Genomic DNA, 26812 nt, shown 5'->3' with positions numbered 1-26812 from the left:
CTTATCTTTTCGTCTATTACGTAGACGGTTTCAGTTGTAGTTAAATCCAGCTTTGGGTTTGCAGTCTAGCTCTTGTTGCTCCAGAGGAATAGTATCCCCGTTTTAGGCAGGATTTAGCAATTTTCTGGAAATCCAATGTGACAACACTTGCTGATCCGGTAGGCTGCAGTGGCAACAGGGCCCCTAAACAGGCATATGAATAACCCCGTAGCACACTTGCCTCCTCAAGTCTTTCCCCGCTGCTCCCTTGCATTGGCACCCTTTCCTCCTGTTGCCTCTTGAGGGTAGCGGAACGGCCTGTCGGCTGCAGTAAAAATGTCCTCTGCAATATACACTCAACTCAGTTAACTTATTTAACAATGTTATTATTTTATTAAGAAAAAACTTTTTAATTTCTTTACATTTTTCTGTTACCTGCAGTAACACCGGTTACCTCTGGAAAGTGGTGTATATATTTTGCCAGACTCTGTATAAGGGACAAGTAAACTCGCCTAATGATGAAACTGTGTTTACAGGTTGAACTCGAATGGGAGATGAGATATCAGTTTGTGGTGAAGGTATTGCAAAAGGTGTTCCAGGATGATTCCTTGAAGTCAACCCATCCTATTGCTGCTGATGTTGGCAACCCTGCAGACATATTGCAGATCTTTGATAACATTTCTTACAACAAAGGCAAGCCAATAATTGAAATATATAATATGTATGTATGTTGTTTCCCATTTTTTACTAGGGGTACAAACAAATTTTTTTCCAGGAAGGATAATGCTTTATTGCATTTTTTTATGCAGCAGTTAATTAAACAGTTAATAGGATGGCTACTCAGAATTCCTGGAATTATGCATGCATTATTGCCTTTGGGAATTCTGCCTAAATTTTTCTTCGTATACATGGAAAATTGCAAATTTTATTAATTCAAATTCCATTGGATTTATAGGCCCTGAGGCAAGTTTTTCACAGTTTAGGTTTTATTTTTATTGACGATAGCTGCATGGAAAATAAAACAGAATTCCGTTTGCTTTGTTAGTGTCCTTTGCAGAACAATCTATCTGACATACGGAAGATTATTGCAAGACAGAATATCTTGAAGTTGATTAGGTAAATTTCAGTTTTAAATTATTCTTGGACAAACTAACAATTTTTAGTAGATTAGTATATCCCGCAACATGTGACTTGTGTTTGTACATGCATTACGAGTCTGAGTATGTGAAATGGCAAATGTAAACTCCAAACCTTGATTGATTGATTGAGTTAGTTTATTTTACTTCGCGTTTTGTGCCTCTTGGCTAATTTACGAAGATGGGGATGAGTGATGACATGATGAAATTGATGAATGGACATTCACAAACAACCAAGCCCGACCGGGATTCGAACCCGGGACCCTTGGCGTCGCAGCGGGATGTGCTCCAAACCTTAAATTGAATATTTTAAATAGTATATATATCATTTAGTTGAATTGAATTTGAACTTTTGGATACATTGGAATCCCATAGAGCCTTTATATTGGTAACTATTTGAAGTGCTCGGGTTTTAAACATGACATTTTTGTAATTTTTGAGTTACAAAGTAAAATGTGCCATCCTTCAATTTTCGAGTGAAATTGCCCTCTCATACAATTTGCATTGGCCTAAGTGAAGCCCATAGGCGTAGTTTTGTCCATCCACTTGGAGGGGGAGGGGGGGCTAAATGGGGTTAATATTATTCATCCTTTTATCCAATCCGAAAATCATAGTGACCATTCTCCTTGGGAAACAGCTAAACCCCATATCATCTTTTCCAAAAGAAATGAAATTGTGTTAATGTTGAGTGTTGCTTTTATGAAAGGAAAAATACGCTAATATAGATGGTTGCAAATTTATTAAAGAACACATTTCTTCTCTAGGATAAAGAAGGTATAATTTTAGTGTGGTATTCTTTGGTAATCTAGTCTTGATGGTTTGGTTTGGTTTGATTTGGTGTTTTAAGTCCACTTTGTGCACAGTAAGGTTAATTGGGACTGGATCTACAGTTTAAAGTGGAATCCGAACCACTATGTGTCTTCACCGGGTATCGAACCTGGGACCCCTTGATTACAAGGCGACGATGCTACCACTGCACCCCTAGTCTTCATGGTAATGGACAAATTCCCAGATAGCATGTAAGTTAACTGCAAGTTAAATCGACATTCGATTTAACTTGCAGTGAACTTACGTGCTATCTGGGTTGCTACGAGGCAATAACTGAGAAGTACTTGTGATTAGTTCCATTGAAAAAACTAAGATATTACACAAATTACATAATTGTATTATCTGTATAAATTCCATAAGAAATCTTTGCAATCTGCTACAATTTCCCTTTCTATGTTCAATAGTGTCTAGCCTCATGGTTGGCCTTAGCCATATTCTCAGACATCCTATTGCAGAAGAAGACTGTTGAGCTGTAGTCAAATACACTGTGAAATGCTCACTATTTTGTGCAGATGAAAACGATTATCTACCCAGGGTGCAATTGGTGACCCCCTCCCCCTGACAAGTTACGCCTTTCAGATCTTAAGAAAATGTATGATGAAGAAATGAATTAGGGAAGCGAAGAATTCGAGACTATTACAAAATTTTGAACCTAGTAAGTTATTGAATTATTCGCTACAGGTGTGCTATTCCTGGTCTCTATGTAGGCTTAAGGGTAAATTTGATCTCTTATTAAAAGAATTGTCATAGGCACCAGAAGAGAAGTTCTGACTTAAAGAAAATATAGACATTCAAAGCAGGTTTTATAAGATCATTTTGCATATGCATACTTTAAATTTCTTTCTCAAATTCGAGAGTCTATGTCTGTTTCCTCGATGCCTGACTTTTACTATAAACAAACTCTATAATCAAAAGGAATGATCCTTTTGTCATGTATGAATTAATTTCACATGTAACATGTCTGTGACTTAATTTCACAAATAGTATGAGCAAAATATCAAAAGAATGGTTTTCCAATAATTTCGAATCTCCAAAAGATGATTAAGATTTCTTGCTGTTATATAACCAGCACAAGCATGTATTTTTCCATGATAATCATCACATGGGTTACTTGAAACAACAAAAGTAAACTTCTTACCTCCAGAAGAATTAATCTAACCTAAGATTCCTAGAGCAGCATCATTAGAAGTGATCCAAAACATTCACCCATTAGTGCACCGCCCTCTCACAATGGAAAATTCAAAAAGTCCTGTACATCTGCATACATATTTGTGACCTTTTGCAACATACACAAATGGCTTGGAAAGGAACGATTCCACTAAAGAACTGTAATGATCATTTAAGAAAGTGATTGTGTGCAATTGAATCGCTTCTACACGCATTCACACAACATTCAGGTGTACATTTTTCAATGATTCGTGCACAATGCAGATCCACAGGAACTTTTGTTCTGACGCCTTTCCTCATCAAAACTGTTATTCTATTCAAGTCTCTACAATCAATTGTTATTCTTATTTTTTTAAGTCCATATAAGTACATATAAGCTAATTGGGACTGGACCTACAGATTAAACTGGATTCGAACCATTGTGCAATGTGCCTCCACAAGGTTTCGAACCAGAATAACAGCTCTTTCTAATGTTTAGAAACACTCAATTGTAAGAAGTCATTTTTGAAAGACTCCATTTACGTTAACACTGCATACCAAGCCCATATTGTTTGAATGCAACAACATTGTTTATCACACGCTTCAAGGTGGAATATCAAGAGAAATAATGATGATGTATTTTTCTTTGAAATCTTGCCCATACATATGGTCCATAAAATGCACATTAACTTCCAACTTTTATGGAGATATATTGCACCCTGCATCTATCCTCTGTTGTATACTGCCTGCATGAAAACATAACACCATTAAGCCTTGTTTCCATGATTATGAAAAACTAAGTATGCTTACCAAGGCAGTAATTTATTTTATTAAAAACATAAACTAAACGTAACGTTTCAACCTTCTAGCAAGGTCTTCATCAGACTCTGTATCAAGTACAAAAGGATACAGAGTCTGATGAAGACCTTGCTAGAAGGTTGAAACGTTACGTTTAGTTTATGTTTTTAATAAAATAAATTACTGCCTTGGTCAGCATACTTAGTTTTGCATGAAAACATAATTTGAACTTCTTTCCTTAAAGAAGTGAGTGTCACATCACAAGAACAACACATGAAAGTTTCATGATGAATTTTCTAATTTTGTGCAGTTTCTCTTTCCTTAATTATTTTCTTCACATGCCGCGCAGAGGGGGGAGCTTTTTTTAATGAACTCAGAAATAACCAAAATATCACGTACTATGTTTTACACCCAAACCCTTCATTTGCGTGTGTATGTGTGTGAATGGTCAAAGATACAAAACATCTGGCAACTCAAAGGTGTGAATTGCTCTGGCCTTCTCTATTATTTTCTTCCGAAATGAATTATCCTGAAGAATCGGAGCAAATAAGTGAATAGTGTTTCTCCTATATATTCTGAGGGGTTATCACTAGAGCATTGATACATATAAAATGTCACCTGCTCTTTTTTTTCCCTAGAAAGGCGAGGTCTTTATTGCCCTATTTTTTTATTAATAATAATAATAATTCTTATTCTTAGTTAATTAAACTCAACACTGGGGTTCAGATGCAAAGCTGTTTGCAGATTTGGAATTAACCTCATCCCAGTGCAAGATCACCTTATTAACATGCTTTGTCAGTTATTACTATAGCTTTTGCTGATGGTGGTAATACGTATGGTTGAAATAGAGAAAACATCCGCTTGTACACTTGACTTTTTGGAAAGTTTGCCTTGAAAACAGGGAATTATACTTGTTAACACATCAAGAGATGTACGTATTAAAAACTGTAGTATTTGTGTGATATTTCTAAATTTTATATTAACTTAATAAACTCCCCTCCCACCACACACATAATTTATCTTCATATAATACAGCTAAACTATTGAAAAATGGACTTTGTTTACAAAGCCCCTTTGCCCTGATAGCCCGTGACTCCACCCCCTGGAGATCAATCCAAGCTACAGGCATCTAATCCATTAACAAGAAAAGTTCTTCATATTGATGTCCACTATATTTTTGAATGTCTGTCCATATTGAACAGCAATGCCTTGTGTAGATGTGTCTGTGTTGCATTCAGAATTAAAAAGCATATATAAATAACATAATAAATTGTAACTTCTCTTCTTGGCAGGTTCTTGCATTGTACGCATGATGAATCACATCTTGACAGAAAGTGTTTTCCGCAAAGGCTTAACAAATTACTTGAGAAATAAGTAAGTAACATATCTGCTGCATCAATTTATCTATAAAATTAAATTTATTTTTTACATTAATACTTGTGTAATGCAAAAGTATATTTGATATGTGTTAATATTCTCGTACTTCTGCTACTTAAGGATAGCTGCATGACAGAGAATTTACGATTTCATGCCTTCATTGAATGATATATCAAGAGAGAAAGGGTTATGGGCAATTCCATTGTGACAGGTGTGGCATTCACAAAATTTACATTCATTTTTTAATTATTTTCTTAGCACCTACAAATATGTAACTCTATCAATTCATATAATGTGGCCATGGTGGCTCAGTCGGTAACGCGTCTGACTACCATGCTAAAGGTCCCGGGTTCAATCCCCGGCCGGTTCAAATCCTGGAACTTTTCTAACGATGGAAGCGGCCCCGGCGCCCACCCATCATCGAATAACATGGGTACCTGGGGGAAACCCTGGGGGGTAAAGGTGGTCAGGGGTGTGATGCTGATCACATCACCCCCACTCACGACCGGATCAAGAAAGTGTGGGGCGTTACCCCCACACCCCCTATACGCCTTCATGGCATTGTGCTAAGCACAGGGGAGCACTTTACCTTTTTTTACCTTTTTTTATCAATTCATATAATTTCATTTTACTTGCATTGTATTTAATCGCAGAATATTTCTCCCCATCTCAATTTTCAGTTACAGAAAATACATTTTTTTGTACTTGTGGTGGGTGTGACATGACTTTAGGACCTTCCCCAGCCTTTCAGGAAACTCTGTGAAATATGTGCGTTTACTGAAACAATTTCATTATACTTTCACAAAGCGAACTTTACTCCACATTTAGATGCTTTTCATTTCTAAATATATTACTACATACTTGTTTATAAACATTTTTTGCCTGTGACGGGTGTGACACCATGCATATGTAGGATTAAGAGACAATGCAAAGGCTATGAAAATTATTATAAATAGATTCTTCAAACTAAGGTTTGTATCAGAAATGAAGTAGGATATTTCAGAGCTTAAGATAGAGAAACAATAAGTGAGACAATTGGAATGAAATTTGAATTATTTCAGTTTTTTAATGATATAATACTGTATCACAATGAAACTAAATTAAATGGAAACAACACACATAAAATCCACTTCTACTATAAAAAGTAATAGGTCTGAAACAATATGTTTATTTAAAAGCCAAAAGACTAATGTTTGTATTAATAATTCCAATATATATAATATTAACTTATGTTTTGCGAGTATCAAGGTAACTCCTGCGACGTTTCGGGATGCAACTGCTCCCTTCCTCAGGCTGCTCATGTTTAGGTTATGTATAAATCATAACCACGTCGAACTCTCCATAGGTTCAGGATATATTCAAAGGAGCAGTTTCTAATTGGGAAAACAGCATGGTAGTTTGACATGCACCTGTAATGGGTTTTAGATTTTTGTTTTCTAACCACACACCTTTTACCAATCCTATATCCTGAACCTATGGAGAGTTCGATGTGGTTATGATTTATACATAACCTAAGTGTGAGCAGCCTGAGGAAGGGAGCAGTTGCTTCCTGAAACGTCGCAGGAGTTACCTCGATACTCGCAAAACGTAAGTTAATATTATATATATATATATATATATATATATATATATATATATATATATATATATATATATATATATATATATATATATATATATATATATATTAACTTGTGACTAATTTGCACAACCTTCATTATAAGTTAATAATTCCAAATTCTGCTTAGTTTCCCCTTAATTTCATATATAATAAGTGATATTTTCAATAAAAATGAATTAACCTTGTTTATCCACTTTCACATGGGTTGGACAATTGAAGATAAATCGAACCATATTTTTCTCTCCTTTGTAAAAAAATTTTGAGCACATTATCGAGAAAATTGGATGAGTAAAACTATTGACTTGATACACTGACATGCCTGTCAACCAACACTAATAGGTACATCCCTAGACAAAATATATACAATTTTTATGGCTTTGTTGACATGCCCCTCAAATTCAGATAGACTAAATTCCATCCTAAATTTCTTCCTGGCCATTGTTCGACACTGAATTCCGTCCACAAAACACTTGCAAAAGTCCATCCTCCTGCAAATGTTAAATATCCAAACTCCTCAAGAGAGACATAGACTGGCTGACCATATATTTCTACATAAAATAGTGAATGGCAACATCAGAAGTGACCGCCTTCTTCAGGAAATTCACTTTCGTGTGCCTGCCCACTCTACAAGAAGCACTCAACGTTTTGCTTCTCAGAAGCCGAGATTGTGCCTCATCCAGCGCTCTCTGTTCCATAGACTGCCCAGCGAATATAATAATCTAGGAAGCCAAATAGACATTTTTGAAAATCTGGACCGTTTTACAAGAAAGTTAACTAAAAGTATGTAAGTCTCTTAACCACATGTAATTTTTCTATGTTATTATTTTTGTTGTATTATGTTATTATTTTTGTCCTTACGTTCTATAAAATCGTTCCAATGTAGAATGGCTAACACTGTATTTGGAATCTTCTATTAAATAAATAAATAAATAACATTAAAAATCAAAGTGTAATATACCACAAATGTCTTACGCTCCGGAAAGGCAAAATAAAAGAAACCAAATGAATCACTCAAAGACCTACTTTGTTGAAAATAATTTTAGAAATATTTGTGTTTTGACAGAGCTTATGGAAGTGCATCGCAAGATGACCTGTGGGAATTCTTGACAGAAGAGGCCCACCAGAATCAGGTGCTGGATGCCAACGTCACAGTCAAAGAAATCATGGACACGTGGACTCTGCAGGCAGGTTACCCAGTGGTACACGTGACTAGGAACTACAGTGATGGATCAGCTCAAGTGTCGCAGGTTGGTATATCCAGTAGATATTCAATCCACAAAATTTGATGATGGAATGATGATACACATATTTGATGATGAAAGGAAGGGAAGGGGCAAAGTGTAGTAGGGTCAGATGTTTTCTAAAGTAAATGGCACTCTTGTAGTTTTCCTTTATGATTGATTTAATTAATTCAGTATAGCTCTTTTCCTTTATTCTTAGAAAAATATTTGGGCCTAAAAGGGATGATGAGACAGATGAGTGAAGGTTACATAATTTAGAACAGCATAATTTGTATTCATGTCTGGATATTATTAGAATAATTAAATCAAGACGACGGGGCACGAATGGAAGAGGAAAGAAAAGTATACAGGATTCTTGTTGAGATGCCTGATGGTAAGAGACCTGTAGAAGGCCAAGACAAAGATGGAGGGATACTGTTGGGATGGACCTAAAGGAAATCGGTAGGGATGGAAAAGAGTGGATGGATCTTGCTCAGGATAGGATCAGATGGAAGGTTTGTGTTGCTGCAGCCATGAACCTTCGGGCAAGAGAGTTAGTTAGTTAGTTGGTTCTTTTACATTGCTTCTCTGCAATGATGGGTATGAGTGATGATCATGGCTGATACTTTCCCAAAGTTTTGGTCTTTTGTAGGGTCCATAAAAATGTAACTCAACACTTACATGTAGTATAATTACCCTGGAAATTGTGCAAAATTCTAGGTTTTATTTTGCACCAAAATTTTGTGGAAAAATTGTATTTTGTGATTATGTAAGATGTGTTTTAATATTTTGATTTAATTCTTAATATTTTGAAAAACTTTTAATTGTTACAATTTTTCAAGCATCAGAATTGGTAATTGTGGGAATTGGTAAGGGTACCGAGTCTCGGTTCAATTTGGTATCGATTCAGTCTTAGCGAATGACTAGAGGCACATATTTTTGGTAAATAGAAAAAGCTAAATTTCGGTACAAAAACAGAGTCAATTTGGGATTCAAAAGCGGTAAATAAAATGAAATTTTGCTGTTATAGCGGTGAAAAAGTGGCATGTAAAATGACATTTTGGTTTTAGAAATGTGAATATAATTCCAAATTTGATTTAAAAATTGCACTATTACACAAAATAAACATATCCCTTCTAATAGCACATTAAATCATTACCAGAATATTAAGTTTCATCCTGTATAAAGGGGTCATTTTTGCTTGTCAAATGTTTGCAGCGGAATTAATCAATTTTCCGTGAATTGAGGATACTTCAGACTTCAGAAAGTGTCGCATCTGTATATAAACTGTACATTTTGTGTTTAAGAGTCTATTTCACATTTTGCAGTTCATTTCACATCATTTCGTGACAGAACAGGGTAGGGAAATGCACCTCACACCTTTCGGAAACATGAAAAATTAACATTACAATGTGTTATTTCACATTTCGTGTTTTTGTCAAAAATGAAATATGCAAGTCCAGAGTGGGTGATTTCAGCTGGAAATTCTCTGTAGATAGGGGCTAGGGTTACGAGACGTCCTCTTTTTTCTGGACATTTCCTACATTTTAGCTCCACGTCCGGCATCCGGGAGAAATTTGAAAAAAATCATAAATGTCCTACAGTTTGAGAGTCACGTAATTTGAAAATACGTCTTTCAGTTGAACAAAGAGTAATCATAGGGAAACATCATGCAAGTTACAAGTCTATGGACTGCACTTCCCAAGTCAATATTGAAACTGATTTTGATTGAGACATTGCACGGAAAGTACATTGTGATACTGAAAAACACCCAAAATGAAACTGGAACAATTTCAAGTTATATTAAGAACATTATATCAATTATTTCTAGTTATGTTAAATGCTGAATAATTGCATTCCAGGTCACAGTGCAAATGTTGAGATAGTGTTTTTATTACCATCATCAAAATGGACTGACAAGAGAAATACATTTCTGAGTCTTTTTAAAAAATTGGTACTGGTTCCGTATAATTTCAGAATTTGACTGTTCAAAGTTTCATAAGTATGTTTTGACTAAACCTAAATATTTAGCAAAAGTTGTTCCTCTGAGGTATATGACTGAAAAACGGTGTAGTAAGAAGAGTTTTATTTAATCAAGAAGACTTTAGGTGGGCACAAATGGGAGAGGAAAGAAGAGTTTACAGGATTCTTGTTGGGAAATCTGATGGTAAGAGACCAGTAGGAAGGCCAAGACGAAGATGGAGGGATAACATTCAAATGGACCTAAAGGAAATTGGTAAAGATGGAAAAGAGTGGATAAATCTTGCTCACGATAGTGACAAATGGAAGGCTTGTGTTGCTCCAGCCATAATCCTTCGGATTCAAGAAGGCTACAGAGTTAGTTACTTAGTTAGTCAATGAGTGCAATGCACAGTGGAAAATTTCACTTTTTTTTCATCTTTTTATTAAGACATATATTTCTCATCTTATTAAGTTATATATTTCTCATCTATGTTGAATATTTGTTTACCATAATATGTTTCACATAAGATATTTGAATTTACTAATCATCTTCGCCCTCCAGCATGGACATTGATATGGGGGTCATCGGCACCATCTCCACTATCTCATTATTTATTCATAGAACTTAACATGTAGATCATAATCGGTTTCATCCTTTATATTGCACTTGCTGGGATAAATGCAATTTATATTTTTTTAAATTATTGCTACTGTATATATTACTGAAAACTTAATATGGCAGAGATTGATTGATTGATATGCTTTATTTTACTTCACTTTTTGTGCCACTTTGGCTAATTTGCGAAGATGGGGATGAGTGATGATGTGATGAAATTGATGAATGGACACTTACAAACATCCATTCCCAGGATGGGATTCAAACCCGAGCCCCCTGCCATTGTAGCACGATGTGTTAACCACTTTGCCGTGGGGACCGGCTAATATGCTAGAGAAATTGTATTTATGTGGTATTATTATGTAATGAATAGGGCCCGGAACTTTATGTTATAACATATGTTTCATTTGGCATCGGATCGGATACTGGGGTGAGATCTTTACATATCTGATGAAAATCAGTCGAAATAGACAAACTTGATAAGGCATATTTTGACATATTTTACCAATTTCGTGTTTTTACACAATATTTTTTTAATTTTCTCGTAATAAGACACATTTCTTTATAATTTCATAAGTGTCTTGCATATAATCGGTTATTTTATAATGTATTTATTTTTATTTTATAATTCATACCTTTAGCACAACAGATAGTTCATATTATCGATGGCAGGATAAGGAAATTACGTACGAAGAAATTAAAGCAGATGTTGTCTTCTTACGAACTAGTACAGAACAAAAATTCCCCCTTTTTTATAGTGAGCTGCCAATTATGATTTACTTTTCACAAAGGTGTAAATCTGACATAATAGGAAATAACATTTTGGATAATTGCAGTGAATATCACAATATATTGTCAGTATTTTCCCACTACATTATATGGTAAAAGGGATTCTGACTTCATTTAATGCCCCCCCCATGGTAGTCGATCTTCCCAGGAAGATACTGACATCCCATATAATGAGACATTTTGAAAGTACTGTTGTGCATATTTTTGGCTTTACTGGGTACACTTCTGAATTTTTTCTGACATATTTTTAATTTTTCGTGACATATTTTTATAACATAATTACATACATATTTTAAAGTTTTATAGGACATAAAGTCCTGGGCCATAATTTATAAGCCATATAAAGTTATTTATATATTCAAATTTATCCCCCCCTCCCTAACATATCAATGTAGCTGCATTTCTGGTCTTCAGGCATAGTGGTAATGTCGTCACCTTCAATGAAAGAGTAACAGGATTGATACGTAGTGGAGGCACATAGTGGTTCAAGTCATGCTTTAAACAGCAGGTCCAGTCTTGATTACCCTTTACATGCATAAAGTGCACTTAAAAATCAGACACACAAACTAATCTTTCTTGTATATGGTGCTAATTATACCATGTATATAAACTTTACTTTCAGACTCGTTTTCTGTTACAAAACTCTTCGGACGATAGTTCTGATTTCCTCTGGTGGATTCCTCTTTCATATACTACATCAACGGATCTCAACTTTAATGACACTTCACCAACACATTGGCTTAAAAATGAAGTCTCCACCCACTTAGAAGATCTGGCAATTGCAGATGACTGGATTATATTTAACATTGAGGAAACAGGTGTGTACAAGCTGATCCCTTGCAGCCCGGCAGTCCCTCTCCTGCTCTCGTGTCGGACTCTACTCACACGTCAACGTCAACCAGTCCTGCTTCGATTGCTCTCATTTCAAAGTGGCTGGGTAAATGCACCTTCTCCAAATCATCTCCCAGCCGAGCAATCGTATCAGTCGACACCTCCGCCAAGCACCATTAACCTTGGATGTGGGAGAATCATCTCTTCGTGACTCGCAAGTGAGGCTTCTTGCTGCTATCACCCTGTGCCCGCCACCTAAACACAGGGCCCTCGGATGCGGATTACATGGCCTTGTCTATGGTTTTCTCCACAACTATTGCTTGTCCTTCCGTTAACATTCACACCATGCCGGACAAAGCACCCCGAAAAAAAGGACCTCTCAACGTTGCAACTTTGCTTGTCCTCTAACAAAATATAATAAAGTTCCAAGGTGCACTGCAGTCAACACGCGTGCCTCTGGGAAACGTTTCTCTTTCTTTCTAAGCTACTAGTCTCAAGCTCAACGAACATTCCCGCTATGGCAGACACTCCCATGCAGACCAGCACTCACCTCTCCTGCTCTCTAGTGCCGGACTCTACTCGCACGTCGACCAGTCCTGCTTCGATTGCTTTCATTCATCTCCCAGCCGGGCAATCGTATCAGTCAACACCCTCGACACCTCCGCCAAGCACCATCAACCTCGGAGGTGGGAATGCCATTTCATCGTGACTCGCAAGTGAGGCTTCTTGCTTGCGTTGCAGTGGGGCTATTATTAACTAGGTAAACAAGGGCTATGTATCTGTTGCGATGGATCTTAACATTAACAGAATGCTGACCTCCGTGGTGAAGTGGTTAGGACAGCACACTATGATGCCAAAGGTCCCGGCTTCGAATTCTGGCCTTGACATGGGTGTTCTTTTTGAGTGTCCCTTCATCATTTTCATCACATAATTACTCATCCTCATCTCCACAATCAGCCTGAAGGGGCAAAAAAGTGAAGTAAAATAAACCAAATCCATCAATCAATAAACATGTTATTTGTCATCAGCGCATGAAGTGGAGAATTTTAGCTGGGCGTGGGGCTTAAGACTTAGGGTTAGCTGGAGGGATTAACATGACAATGAAACAACTGGGTGATGCTTTGATAAAATTTTGCTAGCTTTGTGGGATACCACTTCGAACACTGCTAGTCATACATGAACAGTGCCAGACCAAGCTTTCTTAGTGATTTTTGTTGCTATTTATGTCATGTTTCTACCTCTCTATGTCAATTGTGATAAGGATAATTGTTAAATTGATGAAATACATGTGACTTAAAAATAATTCCCTGATTTCAACTGCTCACATGGTTTTACTGCATGGAGCCACATACGCCAGATTCAGTACAGACAGTGTTGAATCCAGCCACTACTATCAAGGCAGTTAAGCACATAATCATGAGCAACTTAAAAATATATATCCATTATAATAATTGGCAACTCTGTTCATATAACTTCTTACAACTATTAGTATTCTAAATTTCATTATTTTTTCTTGTCTTTTCAATTTTTATTATTATTATTATTTTATTGCTGTAGCCATGGTAGCTCAGTCATTAGGGTGTCTGACTACCATGCAAGAGACCTGGGTTCGATCCCCAGAGTTGGAGAACCGGGATTTTTTTCCACCTGTTAAAGCGGCTCGGTGCCCACCCAGCGTCGTATAAAGTGGGTACCTGGAGGTGACTCCAGGGGGTAAAGGCAGTCAGGGGCATGGTGCTGATCACATCACCCCCACCTTCGGCCGTGATCAAGAAGGTGTGGAACCCTAACCCCATACCCCTATATGCCTTCATGGCATGGTGCATAGCACAGGGGAGCACTTTACTTTACTTTTTATTTTATTGCTACAGATGTATAATTTATTGTACCAGTTGATTTCACACATGTACATGTACTATAGATGAAACTGGCAAACCTTAGATATCTATGTCCTTTTTTTTTCTTTTTAATTCAATTTATATTCAGTGTTCATCGAACTTACATGTAATCAGGTTATGTTCATATACTCCATTTTTACTATACTTTGTAATAATCATCCAGACAAGGGTTTGTTGTAAGGGTCGCCCTTGTGGCCGAAATATGCCTGCTCTAATATTGATTATTATTATTTCCTTGGGGGAGGGGGGCAGGGGGGTGATATCAAACTTCACGGGGAGGAGGAATGTCAGAGGCATCTTTTTAATTTTTTTTTTTTTAAATTTCAATTTAAAATTTTGGGTGCGTCAGCACTAAGGCTATTTTGCACCCGTCACATTATACGGGGTCCAGCCCCTTATCGTTACACGTAACAACTCTAACGTTGCATAACTAAAATCATAAAATCTTCTGACTTTCGTTAAAAGCCGAAGCTGTAAAGGAGCACTCAGCACACATAAGGACAAAACACAGGACAACAAAAGCAAGATTATACTGGCCACGGAGCCAGTCGTCAGAGCCTCGTTAGTCTGCAGTCCAGGGTGTACTATGTGGAAGTGAGGTTGACTATTGAGTGCACTACGTGGAAGGAGCACCCCTTACACCCTGACAGAGGCATCAGCTTATAATACTAATACAAGTCTTTTATGTTTTAATTGTCCTTTAACCCTGATATGTAATTAAATTAAGTGTAAATTTTAATAAGACTGCACAAGCACGTCATCACCATTCCAAAGAAAATTGTTGACAAACTAAACCACTACAAGAAGTTGAAATTCGTTTCAACAATAGACACTCACATTACACCAGCCCTGTTGCTCTATGTGTGTGTCCATTATTGAGTTCAATGGAATTGTATTTATTATATATTACTAGTTAGCAGTTATCAAAGTGGATGATAATTTAAATTGGTTCATCATTTTGACTTTTAACTATAAAGAAGATTAAATCACTGCTTAGTATTATGAAAAAGCCAGAAAAAGTATGTTAAATTAAGAGGAGGTGATACAGTTACGCACCAATTGTGTGTTTATTTCAATATCGCTCAAATGGGCACTGCTACTAAAAAAAACACTGGGATTATCCAAGAGTATGAATTTCCCTCCATGTTGCAAGTGGAAGCATTTTCTTATGTTGATTATTAAGCTGGACACAATGTTTGAAAAATATGATGAATAAGAGTTTTCGGAATCCCATGTATTCATTATGGGAAATCAACTTCAACATCAAGTTACGGGTAATCAAATCGAAGTTTCGACTTTTCCACTGGTGATATTCATATTCAAACTGCCCTCTTCCGTTTGACATCTTCTTCTATTCCATCGGAAGTTTGATATTCCCAAGAGAATGAATCAAATCATACTCCCATAAGCACAATGGATTTCTCCTTGCCTCCTATGGCCATCCTGGCAGTGTTGCCAAACCTGATGCGCATTAAAGAACTAAATTTCACCTTAAATGGAGTTAAAACTGACTTTTATGGAGCTAGATTTACGAAGGTTGGATAAAGTGCATTCTAGGGTAATGTTAGTTGTCAAAGGGGTGGGAACACTGCTATTATCATTAACTCTAAATTGATGACAATTTATTCTTAGTTTTCAACATCTAGATCCGGCTGCATCGCCCATCTCAATAATCCACCGATGGTGGTATGAAATCGAAAATAAAGAATTCCCTGATAACAATATTATGTCAATTTCACGTCAAACATGGCAGTATAAATTAGTAGCTGGGGAGATAAGAGGGAGTCGGGCGACGCAGCCAATATAACAATATCACGTCACATGCAAAATGTATAATTATGACAAAAGTTGATCTATGTGGTTGGAACCAGTGATGGCATCATATTGGGGCACGGAGGTGGGCCTCCCAGTTCACAGCCGAACGAGTGCACGAAAGAGCACAAGAGAGTTAATTTGGCACACTGCCACAGACGGAAGGGCTTGGGAAGGCTCTGTTGGAAAATGTATTGCATGCCCTTAAAGTGAATAAAAAAAGCCAGAGTAAACATGGTTCACAAACTTCTTAGCTATTGTTCTCTGTGGGATTATTGAAATTTTTGAGGGTACTTTTTGAGGGGACCTCCCCCCAGACCACCCCCTTAATGAATCACTGAGTACAGAAGTACATTTAAACTTACAGATTTTCTGCTAGGTGCATGGGGCATGCCCTTTCATGCCTTCAATGTGGGTATCTCTGGTAACATGCAAAATTGTCAAAATGGTACTACAAATTACGTAACACATTTTGTAAAACTTCGAGAGAGAATGTTGTGCTTCTAGTGGCAGAATTTGGATTTGATAATCACTGGCTCACAAACTTTAACAATGAAGATGTTTACTTGCAACAAACAATCAGGAGTCACATGTAACATTGGAAAGTTATAAAGAACTCCAATCATTGGCGGTGATTGGGTTCCAAACCTGCAAGGGGGGGGGGGAGGTGAGGGAAAGAACAGTTTACTTTCCCTTGGTATATAAGGTTTAGCATAGTGCGGGGCCAAAAGTGGCAAAAAGTAACTGTAGTCCATGCCTCGCTGCCACTGAATCCAATCATGGAATTTGTTATTAGAACATCCTGTAGAAGAAGGGAGACACACAATGAAACACCCAAGACTGTTATCTAGGACCCCGGCTTCATGGCAGTCTGCGCGAACCCCTGCTCGATTTGGTTTGTGTTGTTTAGCATTGTTTTTCTGCCACTTTCAGCTAATGGCGACGATGAGAATGATGTAATTGATGAAGGGATACTCAAAAAGAACACGCATGTCTAGGCCGGGATTCAAATCCAGGACCCCTGCTGCCATAGCACACTATGCTAACCACTCCAACACAGAGGTCAGGGCACTAACCACTGCAGCATGAACTTTTTAGTAAAAAAAAATATCTACCTAAGAGTGCCAGTACAACTGAATTTTGTCCTAAATATATCCAAAGAAAGATTATGTATTTATTTACAATCAGTTATTTATGTTTGCTACTTTATATTGCATAATAATCAGTACTGTTCATGTTGGTGTGTTTGTCACACAAACTACTCAAAACATTGTGGTATGGTTATAAATGATTGAGTATCCATTTACCTTACACACACACACACACACACATACACATTTCTTTTTTGTGCCTCCCCGATGTTGAAGTGGTAACATAGTCGCCTTGTGATCAAGGTGTCCCAGGTTCGATACCCGATGGAGGCACAGTGGTTTGGATTCCACTTTAAACTGTAGGTCCAGTCCCGATTAGTCTTTCTGTGCATAAAGTGGACTTGAAACGCCAAATCAGTCAATCAATACACATTTCTTCCATTAAAACGTTATCAGTTTTAGCAACCGTAAAAAAAGTGCCAGTATGGCTTACCATTGCATATAGAGTTACCAGACATCCGGTTTTTCCCGGACATGTCCTACATTTTAGCCTTATGTCCGGCGTCCGGGCGTAATTTGAAAAATATGGTAAATGTCCTACATTTTGAGCGTCACAAAATATGAATTAGTAAAATACATGCTTCTGTTGAAGAAAGAGAATCATGCATGTTATAATACAAGTCTATGGACTGCACTTCCAAACTTAATAGTGAAATTTATTTTCATTCAGTCATTGCCCAAAGAAGAAATAAAACTTTGACCTGCTATAACAAAAATGGGAGGAATTTATGAATACGTTTTGGGGCCACATTCTGATGATGTCACTGTTTGGTGCATGAGCGAGATTTCTTGGTTTATACTGATGGACTAAAGTCTGTAAAACATTTGGTACTGGTTTCAAAGAGTTTGACTGTTCATCAGTCTCTCAGAAATATATTTTGACTAAACCTGAAATTTTGAGAGAGAATTGGCTCCTCTGAGAAGTACCAGTTATAATATGTAGTAAGAAGTGTACTGTTTACTTTTGATTACAAATTTGGGAATTCTGCATTTAAGAATTCATAAAGAGAACATATTTTTTAAAACTAAAAAATGCCAATTTAAAATTACTTTCTAACTTATTCTGCAAATCTGAATTATTTGTTGCGAATGTTTTGCATCCTACATTTTGAGACTTTATGTCCTACATTTCCCTCATAGCGATCTGGTAACTCTAATTGCATATGATCAGAAAAAAAGCACACATAATAATATTATCAGTTATTGATTTATAAGGGTATCTGAAAATGTTCATGCCAGTCCATGCCAACAAAGCACGATTTCATCTTTCTCTCTTATAGGTTTCTATCGAGTCAATTACGATGAGGGTAACTGGAGACTGCTTGTAGATTATCTTCATGGAGATGACTTCACACGTATTGGGAAAGTAAACAGAGCCCAGCTTCTAGACGATTCTTGGAACTTAGCAAGAGCTGGAATCTTGAATTACGCCCTTGCACTAGAAATGAGCTTGTACTTAACAAAGGAGTTGGACTACTTCCCCTGGGCATCAGCATTCGAAGCCTTTGACTATGTGCACAAAATGTTCAGAAGGTCACCAGACTATCACTTGTTTAAGGTTAGTTTTATCCAGTGGCGTATTCTGAAAATTTGACCTGGTTTGGAACAATTCTTATTTATTGTACATGTTCATCATGCAGGGTGGCTCACATTGTATCAGTTGGCAAAGTTGGCAACCCTGTTGGAAAGCAGATGCACATGTGCAGAATTCTCCCAAACTTAGTCAGCTGCAAGTCACGCAATCAGTTTGCCATTGAAAGTTGGCTGATTCACGCACGAGTTGTGGCAGTAAAGTTCATCCGAATGGGTTCCACTCAGGAGACCCAGCAGATACTGTGACGATGGTCCTGTGAGGTCGACATAAACACATTTCAGATTATCACAACATGATGCAATGAGTCTGACAATAGAAAGCCAATGGCAGCATGCAGAAACAGAAGTCTCCAGGTCGGAGGAGGTGCATTCGCAGGTACCATGATGTTTCTCAGTGCAGTGGTTGCCGTGTCTCCTGAAAGAAACCCATTCGGATGAACACCTCTACTGCCACAACTCGTGCCCGAATCAGCCAACTTTCCATGGCAGACTGATTGCGAGACTTGCAGCTGACCAAGTATGAGAGAATTCTGCAAATGTGCTCCTGCTTTCCGACAGGGTTGCCAACTGATAATGATACGACACAATATGCACCACCCTATACAACTCATCAAGATTAATTAGAAATAAACAGAAACAGAAATAAAACGCCAATGCAGGGATGCAAGTAAAACAAAGAAACAGGGAAAAAAAGAAGAAGTCTGACAACTTCAAATTTTCTGGTCATTTTCATATCTTTCATAAAATGTCCCCCTTATACCTAAAATTGGACCTGAATTCCCGTTCACAAATGGAAATTTCCCTTCATGTAGCAACACTGCCTCTACCAAGTGCAGCACAGAAATCAGGAAGGAACAAGCAGTGTTTTCCTGCCAACACTGTTTGGAGTGGTGCAACTGACTAACAGTTGGGCTGAAAAGTTCGTAGGCTGACTCATAGATGGCGTTACTAGAATTAAATCCATGTGATTTTTACTTAGTACTAACCTTCAAAAGATACGTGTATAAATTTCACAGCTGCCGGATAATTAGTTCGTGAGATATAGCATTGTGAGTGAAGCAGCTTTTGTTATTGTGAAAAAATGGATAAAAAAAGAATTTCGTGTGTTAATAAAGCATTGCTTTTTGGCGAAAAAAAATACTGTTGAAGCCAAGGCTTGGCTTGATAAACATTATTCGGACTCTTCACCAGGAAAATCAACCGTTGAGAAGTGGTTTGCTAAATTTAAACTAGGCGAAATGAGCATCGAAGACGATGCACGCACTGGACGCCCCAAAGAGGCTGTTACCGACAAAAACATCAAAAAAGTCCACAAAATAATAAAATCAAAAAGAGCCAGACCATCAACAGTGATTATTACATAGCGTTGTTGGAGCGTTTAAAGGATGAAATCACGAAAAAACGGCCCCATTTGAAGAAGAAAAAAGTGCTGTTTCATCAAGACAATGCACCGTGTCACAAATCAATGAAAACGATGGCAAAATTATATGAATTAGACTACGAATTGCTTCCCCATCCACCATATTCTCCAGATCTGGCCCCCAGTGACTTTTTCCTGTTTGCAGACCTTAAAAGAATGCTCGCTGGAAAGAAATTTAGCACTGATGAAGAGGTAATCGCCGAAACTGAGGCCTATTTTGAGGCTAAAGAGAAATCGTACTATAAAAATGGCATCGAAAAATTGTATGACCGCTATAATCGTTGTATCGCCCTCGAAGGCAACTATATTGAATAATAAAATCGAATTTTGTCAAAAAAGTATTTTTTACTATGTTAGCCTACGAACTTTTCAGCCCAACTGTTACACAGGCTGTTTTTTAAGAATAGCCACTCGCTTCGGCTCACTCGTACTCCCCACATACAATCGTGAAGGAAACCTGGTCATCAGAAGGGTGCAGTGGAGAACAATCAGTGGTGTACATAAAATAGTCTTTAAGGGGTCTCCCTGATGGCGCAGTGGTAGCGTAGTTGCCTTGTAATCTAGGGGTCCCGGGTTCGATACCCGGAGGAGGCACATAGTGGTTCGGATCCCACTATAAAAACTGTAGGCCCAGTCCCGATTAGCCTTACTGTGCACAAAGTGGACTTAAAACACCAAATCAAACCAAACTAATCTTTAAGTTCTTTAAAGTAATTTATGTAAATTCTGGTTTAGAAGGTTGTTTTAATAGTTTCCATAATATATTAAAGCTAAATTTATAAAAAAATATATGAAAAAAGTTGGTTTACTGGTGGTAAATGTGGTAACATGAAGAATACGCTACTGGTTTTAGCATTTAATGCTTTGTTCATTGACTTGAAAAAGGTATTGTAACAGAGTGCATGCTTTATGCCTTGAATTGTCAATTCTTCAAGGAAAACGAGCATGCACTTCAAATGCATATTCTAACAAACAAACATAGATTCATATGCTAAGAGCATGGGAGTAAGTGCAACAATAAATCTAGCTTTAAAAATATGTTATCTAAAAGAATACCAATGCCAGCTTATACAGTAACAACTGCATATCCCGGAACCTCTATAAGATGGAAACCTGTAAATACGGGGAAAAAAAGTCCCCAGAAAGGACCGATTTTATACCTGAAAATGACCTGCTTAAGGCGGAAACCTCCTTAATGTGGAAACGGAACACTATTTAAAGACCAACGAGATGTTTTTATTCTCAGTAAGATGGAAATTTCTCCCTTTATTTTTTTCGCTCGCAAGGAAAGACTGCAATACTGTAAGTGGAACACGCCTCTGTTGCCACTCGCTTATCGGTAACATTGTCGATATGAAAGAATGCGCTACAATACTCAAAGCTGTTACGATTCCTTTCTTTCATCTCTTACCCTCTTTCTCCACCTTTCTTTGTCTATTTCTCCTCTGTTCTTTCGTCATCTTTCTATTTTTCTTGTTATCTCTCTTTGTTTTTTTCTTTTCCTTCACTTTTATCTCAATCCTTCTTCACCTCTCTTATTCCATCTTTCAATCTTTCTCTTTCCCTCTATGCACATTGCGCTACGACGACAGGGGTCCCGGGTTCGAATCCTGGCATTGGCATGGATGTTTGTGAGTGTCCATTTTACTTCGCTTTTTGTGCCACTTTTGGCTAATTTGCGAAGAGGGGGATGAGTGATGATATGATGAAATTGATGAATGTATCGCATTTTCATTCATGTACGTACATGCATTAGTACTCTACATTATAAGTAATGCGAAATGTAAATCTGTCTTTCCATTATTTCCTGCAGCGCTCTATACTGTATTTAAAGTCAACCCTGTATAACAAGGAAAGCTGTTAAGATGGAAAATTTTGCTCAGAACAATCATGTTCCGGGATAGACAGGTTTTACTGTATTTTTAATATTAATCATACGCAGGGGCTGAAAAAATTGCTGCGAGCCACTTACATGGAGTCTGTCCTGACAGTTATGATAAATCAAAGTTTCCATTGATCTTGTCTCAATATTATGTGAAAAAAACGTATTTTGTGAATACATAACAGGGTCTGTTTATAGTTTGGTGTAATTTTTTAATAAGCAAAATTCGGTAAATTCATGCCTATAAATGGAGTGGAATACTCATGCAAAAATATTAATCAATATTTATAACAACTTTTAATTATTATAATTTTCAAGTATCTATATTGATATGGGTGGGAATTGATAAAGAGTATCGATATGGGTATCGGCTCACCCCTAGTAGTAATATCTGTGCAAAATACAAACACTTAATACTTTACTTTCAGACATATTTGTTGAATATTACAAGCAATCTTTATGAAGCTTTGAAGAATAACTCACAGAAGACTATGCTTGACCAATACAATGAAATCAATGTCCTAATATGGTCATATACATTGGAACGTGAAGAATGTGTCACAAAGTCAGTAGAAGATTTTCAGAACTGGATGGAATCTGGTTCAAACCCGTAAGTATAAATGTAAATATATGACGTTTGATTATGTTAGACCCATAGTAAGGCACAGGCAAACATGGAAGACTGTCGTAGAGCATCCAAGGGTAGATTTAAATTGTTGTCACTCCCAGACTATTGTAAAAATGCTGCCCTTTCCACAACCTTCCATGTTAAGGTGAGTAATCATTTTTGAAAAAGATGTATTTGCAGTGGCGGAGCATGACCTTTCCAACAGTGTAAGCCTAGCATGATGAAGGCTTGTGTTTATTTTGGGGCTGGGTCAGTGATTTATCCACAATCATCAACCCCTCCCCCATTTTTTCAGAACACCTCCCTGAAATTTTTCACAAAACCCTAATTTTGGCACTAAATTTAACCTTACACCCTTTAAAAACAAAGTTACACTACATCAGATTAAATATTCTGGATAAATCCCTGAGCCTGGTGTTTTCTTTGCTAGGCTGTATATCTCCTACATTTCAACTGGTAATTACGTCGGTTTTATTCCTATCACAATGAGTAACTTATCCATAAAAAAATGCAAAGTTAGATAAAATGAAGAATAATGATAATGAAGAAACGAAAACAGAAAGAAACAGAAAAGTGCTGAATACCTTTTACAACCGCTGCATAACCAAGTATCAGCTCGTACCATGAATCACAAAATCGGGGCACTTTATTTTCGTTTCTGTTACCGTGCCTGCTAGAGAAGTGGTGGGCCTACCTACATCCACAAACCAACAACAGTTGTTCGTGCAAGAAGCACTTCCTAGCAAATGGTCGCCTGTTTTTTGGGGAAAAATTGACATATGGCTACAGTGCAACAGCCATGTCGTACGTTGTTCGAAGAGTGTTTAAACCACGGCCTATGTAATTAATAATATTTTGTTTACATTTGACATGAGATTTGTAAAACTGGTTCAATATTCAGTTTTAATTAAACATTTTAATTTTTGAAAAAGTTATTGCACTTGTTAGCTCAATTACTACCAGCTGAGTTCAAATATAAACGAAAAACAGAAATCTTAATATTTCCAATGTTTGTGCTCTCCTACAAGCGAAAAACAGAAACAAGCGTTTGTATATCTAATTTTCCCGTTTCTCGCTCATTATTAGGTGTTTCTCCTTTTTTCCCTACCTGTTAGTTTTTTGCTTCAGAATTCCCTGTTCCTGGAAAAAACCTCCTTGAAACACCACTGGCTCAAATTTCCTTTGCAGCCAACCATTCATTCATACCCGACAACGCTGGAGAACCCTCCTCTTAGAGGCCCTGGGTCTCGCTGGCGCGTGTTCACGGTTAGCCAGTGAAGCCAACCCAAGCATAATGGTGCTAAATCTCGCACAAGTTTCAAAAGTCATTTGGAAGTTGGGGATATAAATTAAACAAGAGGGCTGCTGTTCGTGGTAGTTGAATTTTCTCAAACTTTTCACGTATGATGTCGAACTCATCCCGTTGGTTGAACCATTCGAATTTATATTTATTTCTTGTTACAAATTAATATTAATAATATGTAGATCGCAGAACAATTTAGTAGTATGTAGCATAATTACAGAGTTTAAAGGAGATCATGGATGTCCAGAAGGGGCAAGGGGAGGAAGCCCTTCCTTCAAAATGAATGTCAACCATAAAAGAATATATTTCACACATATAATTTCATTTCAGTCACATCAAATTATGTTAATTATTGTAAGGGCGTTGCAGAAAAATGTTAACTTCAAATTGAATTTGTGTCTTTTGAGGAGGCAACTTTATTATGGGGGAAATATACATAGTTTACCCCCACCCCTCGAAAAATTACTATGCTTAATCAACCCCGGTGGAAAGAAATACTGCGGACATCCATGAACAACACTTTTTGTAAACATAAGTGTTGAACGTTGTACAAAAGACACACTTTCCCAACATGGTCAAATTGACTTATCATTTGTTTTTGCTCTGTAGTGAGTAGTCTGTGGAGAATGCTCTCCAAGAAAGTTGTATTGTACCAGGAATGTAGCAATGTACATCGCGTCGCGGTCGGTCGCGTTAGACACTAATAAAGTGTTAATTAACTGTTAGCACGTGTTGTTACTCCTTGTAAAACCAAGTTACGGAAATATCTGCGTTGAGTTCAACAGGTTATGGGCCCAGATACGTTCCCACTGCGACCGTGAAATTTGGTAGTTTGTGGGAGTGCAACAGTAAGTGTCGTCGTTGTTTGGAGTACAACAGGAAGTGTCCTTTGTCTTCCTAACCGGACTGGTGAGAGTTTTACACTTTCGGAAGAAGCGTGTTTCGTTTGCTGCTGAAGATGGAGTTCAAGACAACAGTAGACAAGCTAGAAGGTGCAAAGAACTGGCCGAGATGGAAACGACAAGTGGAGCTGCTGTTACGACACCACGATGTCCTAAAAGTTGTGGATGGCACGTGTACTTCTCCACAGGAACTTGGTGCTGAGTGTACTACGGAAGATCGACGTAAGTACGAAGCAGAGTGTAAAACATTCCAGAAGGCGGACATTATGGCACAAATGATATTGGTGAATAGTATGGATGATGCAAATTCGGAACTTACCAGCACGTGTGATACATCTAAGGAAATTTGGAACAAACTAATGTCAGTATATGAACAAAGTTCAGCACAGCGTTTGGATCGATTGTCAGAGCAGTTCTTCAATCAATCCAAAGATGCAGCAGAAGACATTGCAACATACGTGTCCAAATTGCAGAGAAATTTTCGTGAAATGAATGACGAAATGGAACGTCTCATGAAGTCCAAGGTTCCAGAACTGCTTCTAATGAGTCAAATCATGTCTACCTTACCTAGTGAATATTTTGAATTCAAAAGTGTATGGGAATCAGTTCCAGTGGAAGAGCGTACTGTAGACAGGCTAACTGAACGACTTAGGCTAATTGAAATGAGACTTCCCAACAAGAGTAGTGACACAACAGCTTTTGTGGTAAAAAGTGATGATTCGAAGAAACACAAGAAACGTCCAGAAAAAGCGAAAAAGTGTTTTAAATGTCACAAGGTAGGCCATTTTGCCAAACAATGCAAGTTGGTGTTAAATAGATCTTCAACCAGTGGAAGTGACCGTGTTCCAGAAGGAGGAGCATTTGTGAGTTTTGAATCGAACTGTCCTGTTTCGGAAGTTTGGATTGCAGATACTGGAAGCACAGCACATATGACTAACCGGAAGGACTACTTTCTACAGTACCAAAAATTCCCAGCACCAAAGGAATTACAGGTGGGAAATAAAGCCATCATATTAGCACATGGCAGTGGCATAGTGAATGTGGAAATGTTGGTCAATGGTAGGTGGGTGAAAAATCATCTTCGCGATGTGTGGTATGTGCCAAATATCAGTAAGAATTTATTTTCTGTGAATTCCACTACAAAAAGAGGTTTTCTATTCTGTGCAGACTCCATGAAGTGTTTACTAAAAAAGAATGGTGAGGTACATGCATGGGGAAGTGTTACTTTAAGTGGTTTGTACCAAATGCACATGCGTGCATTACCCCCCAAAAATCCTGCTGAAGTGTGCTTAGTGTCAGCTTCCGATACATTGCAGCTGTGGCATGAAAGGTTGGTACACCAAAGTAAGCAACATGTTCGGAAGTTTCTAGTGCAGCACGGAATTGATGTAAAAACTGATGATCAGTTTTGTGAAGGCTGTGTGGTTGGCAAGCAACATCGTAAAAGTTTTGGACAGCGAGTTACTCGTGCAGAAAAACCAGGTGAAAGAATCCATGCTGACGTGTGTGGACCAATGCAAACAAAATCATTGGGTGGTGCACTATATTTTGTTTGTTTCAAAGATGACTTTTCGAAATTCCGACGCGTGTTTTTTCTGAAACAAAAATCGGAAGTTGCTGCAAGACTAAAACAGTTTTTAGTTGAAGTCAGTGTTGCAGGTCATGTAGTAAAAGAATTGCTCACTGACTGTGGGAAGGAATTTGATAATGCGGAAGTGAAGGCTTTGTTGAAAGAAAAGGGGATCAATTTCAGAACCACCATGCCTTATACACCTGAACAGAATGGAGCTGCAGAACGTGAGAACAGAACATTGGTTGAATCTGGACGCTCAATGTTGCATTCAAAAGGTCTTCCAGTGAAACTTTGGGCTGAAGCAGTGAATACTGCAACGTATGTTCTGAACAGAACTGGACCAACAA

General features: G+C 37.5%; 1 protein-coding gene across 1 annotated transcript in view; it reads left to right on the top strand.

Annotated features, from left to right (window-relative positions):
• Positions 1-22673, top strand: part of LOC145982228 (uncharacterized) — a 254366-nt gene extending 231693 nt beyond the window's left edge. Inside the window, exons 36-41 of the mRNA XM_083115798.1 lie at positions 516-672; positions 5180-5261; positions 7949-8132; positions 12095-12290; positions 18445-18722; positions 22488-22673. Of these exons, the coding sequence (XP_082971924.1) occupies positions 516-672; positions 5180-5261; positions 7949-8132; positions 12095-12290; positions 18445-18722; positions 22488-22673 (1083 nt within the window). The remainder of the gene's footprint in view (positions 1-515; positions 673-5179; positions 5262-7948; positions 8133-12094; positions 12291-18444; positions 18723-22487) is intronic.
• Positions 22674-26812: the final 4139 nt, after the last annotated feature.

The sequence above is a fragment of the Lepisma saccharinum genome (assembly GCF_977018435.1).
Source record: "Lepisma saccharinum chromosome 15 unlocalized genomic scaffold, izLepSacc3.1 SUPER_15_unloc_1, whole genome shotgun sequence".
NCBI classification, from domain to species: domain Eukaryota; kingdom Metazoa; phylum Arthropoda; class Insecta; order Zygentoma; family Lepismatidae; genus Lepisma; species Lepisma saccharinum.
This window is presented reverse-complemented; position numbering and strand designations above follow the sequence as displayed.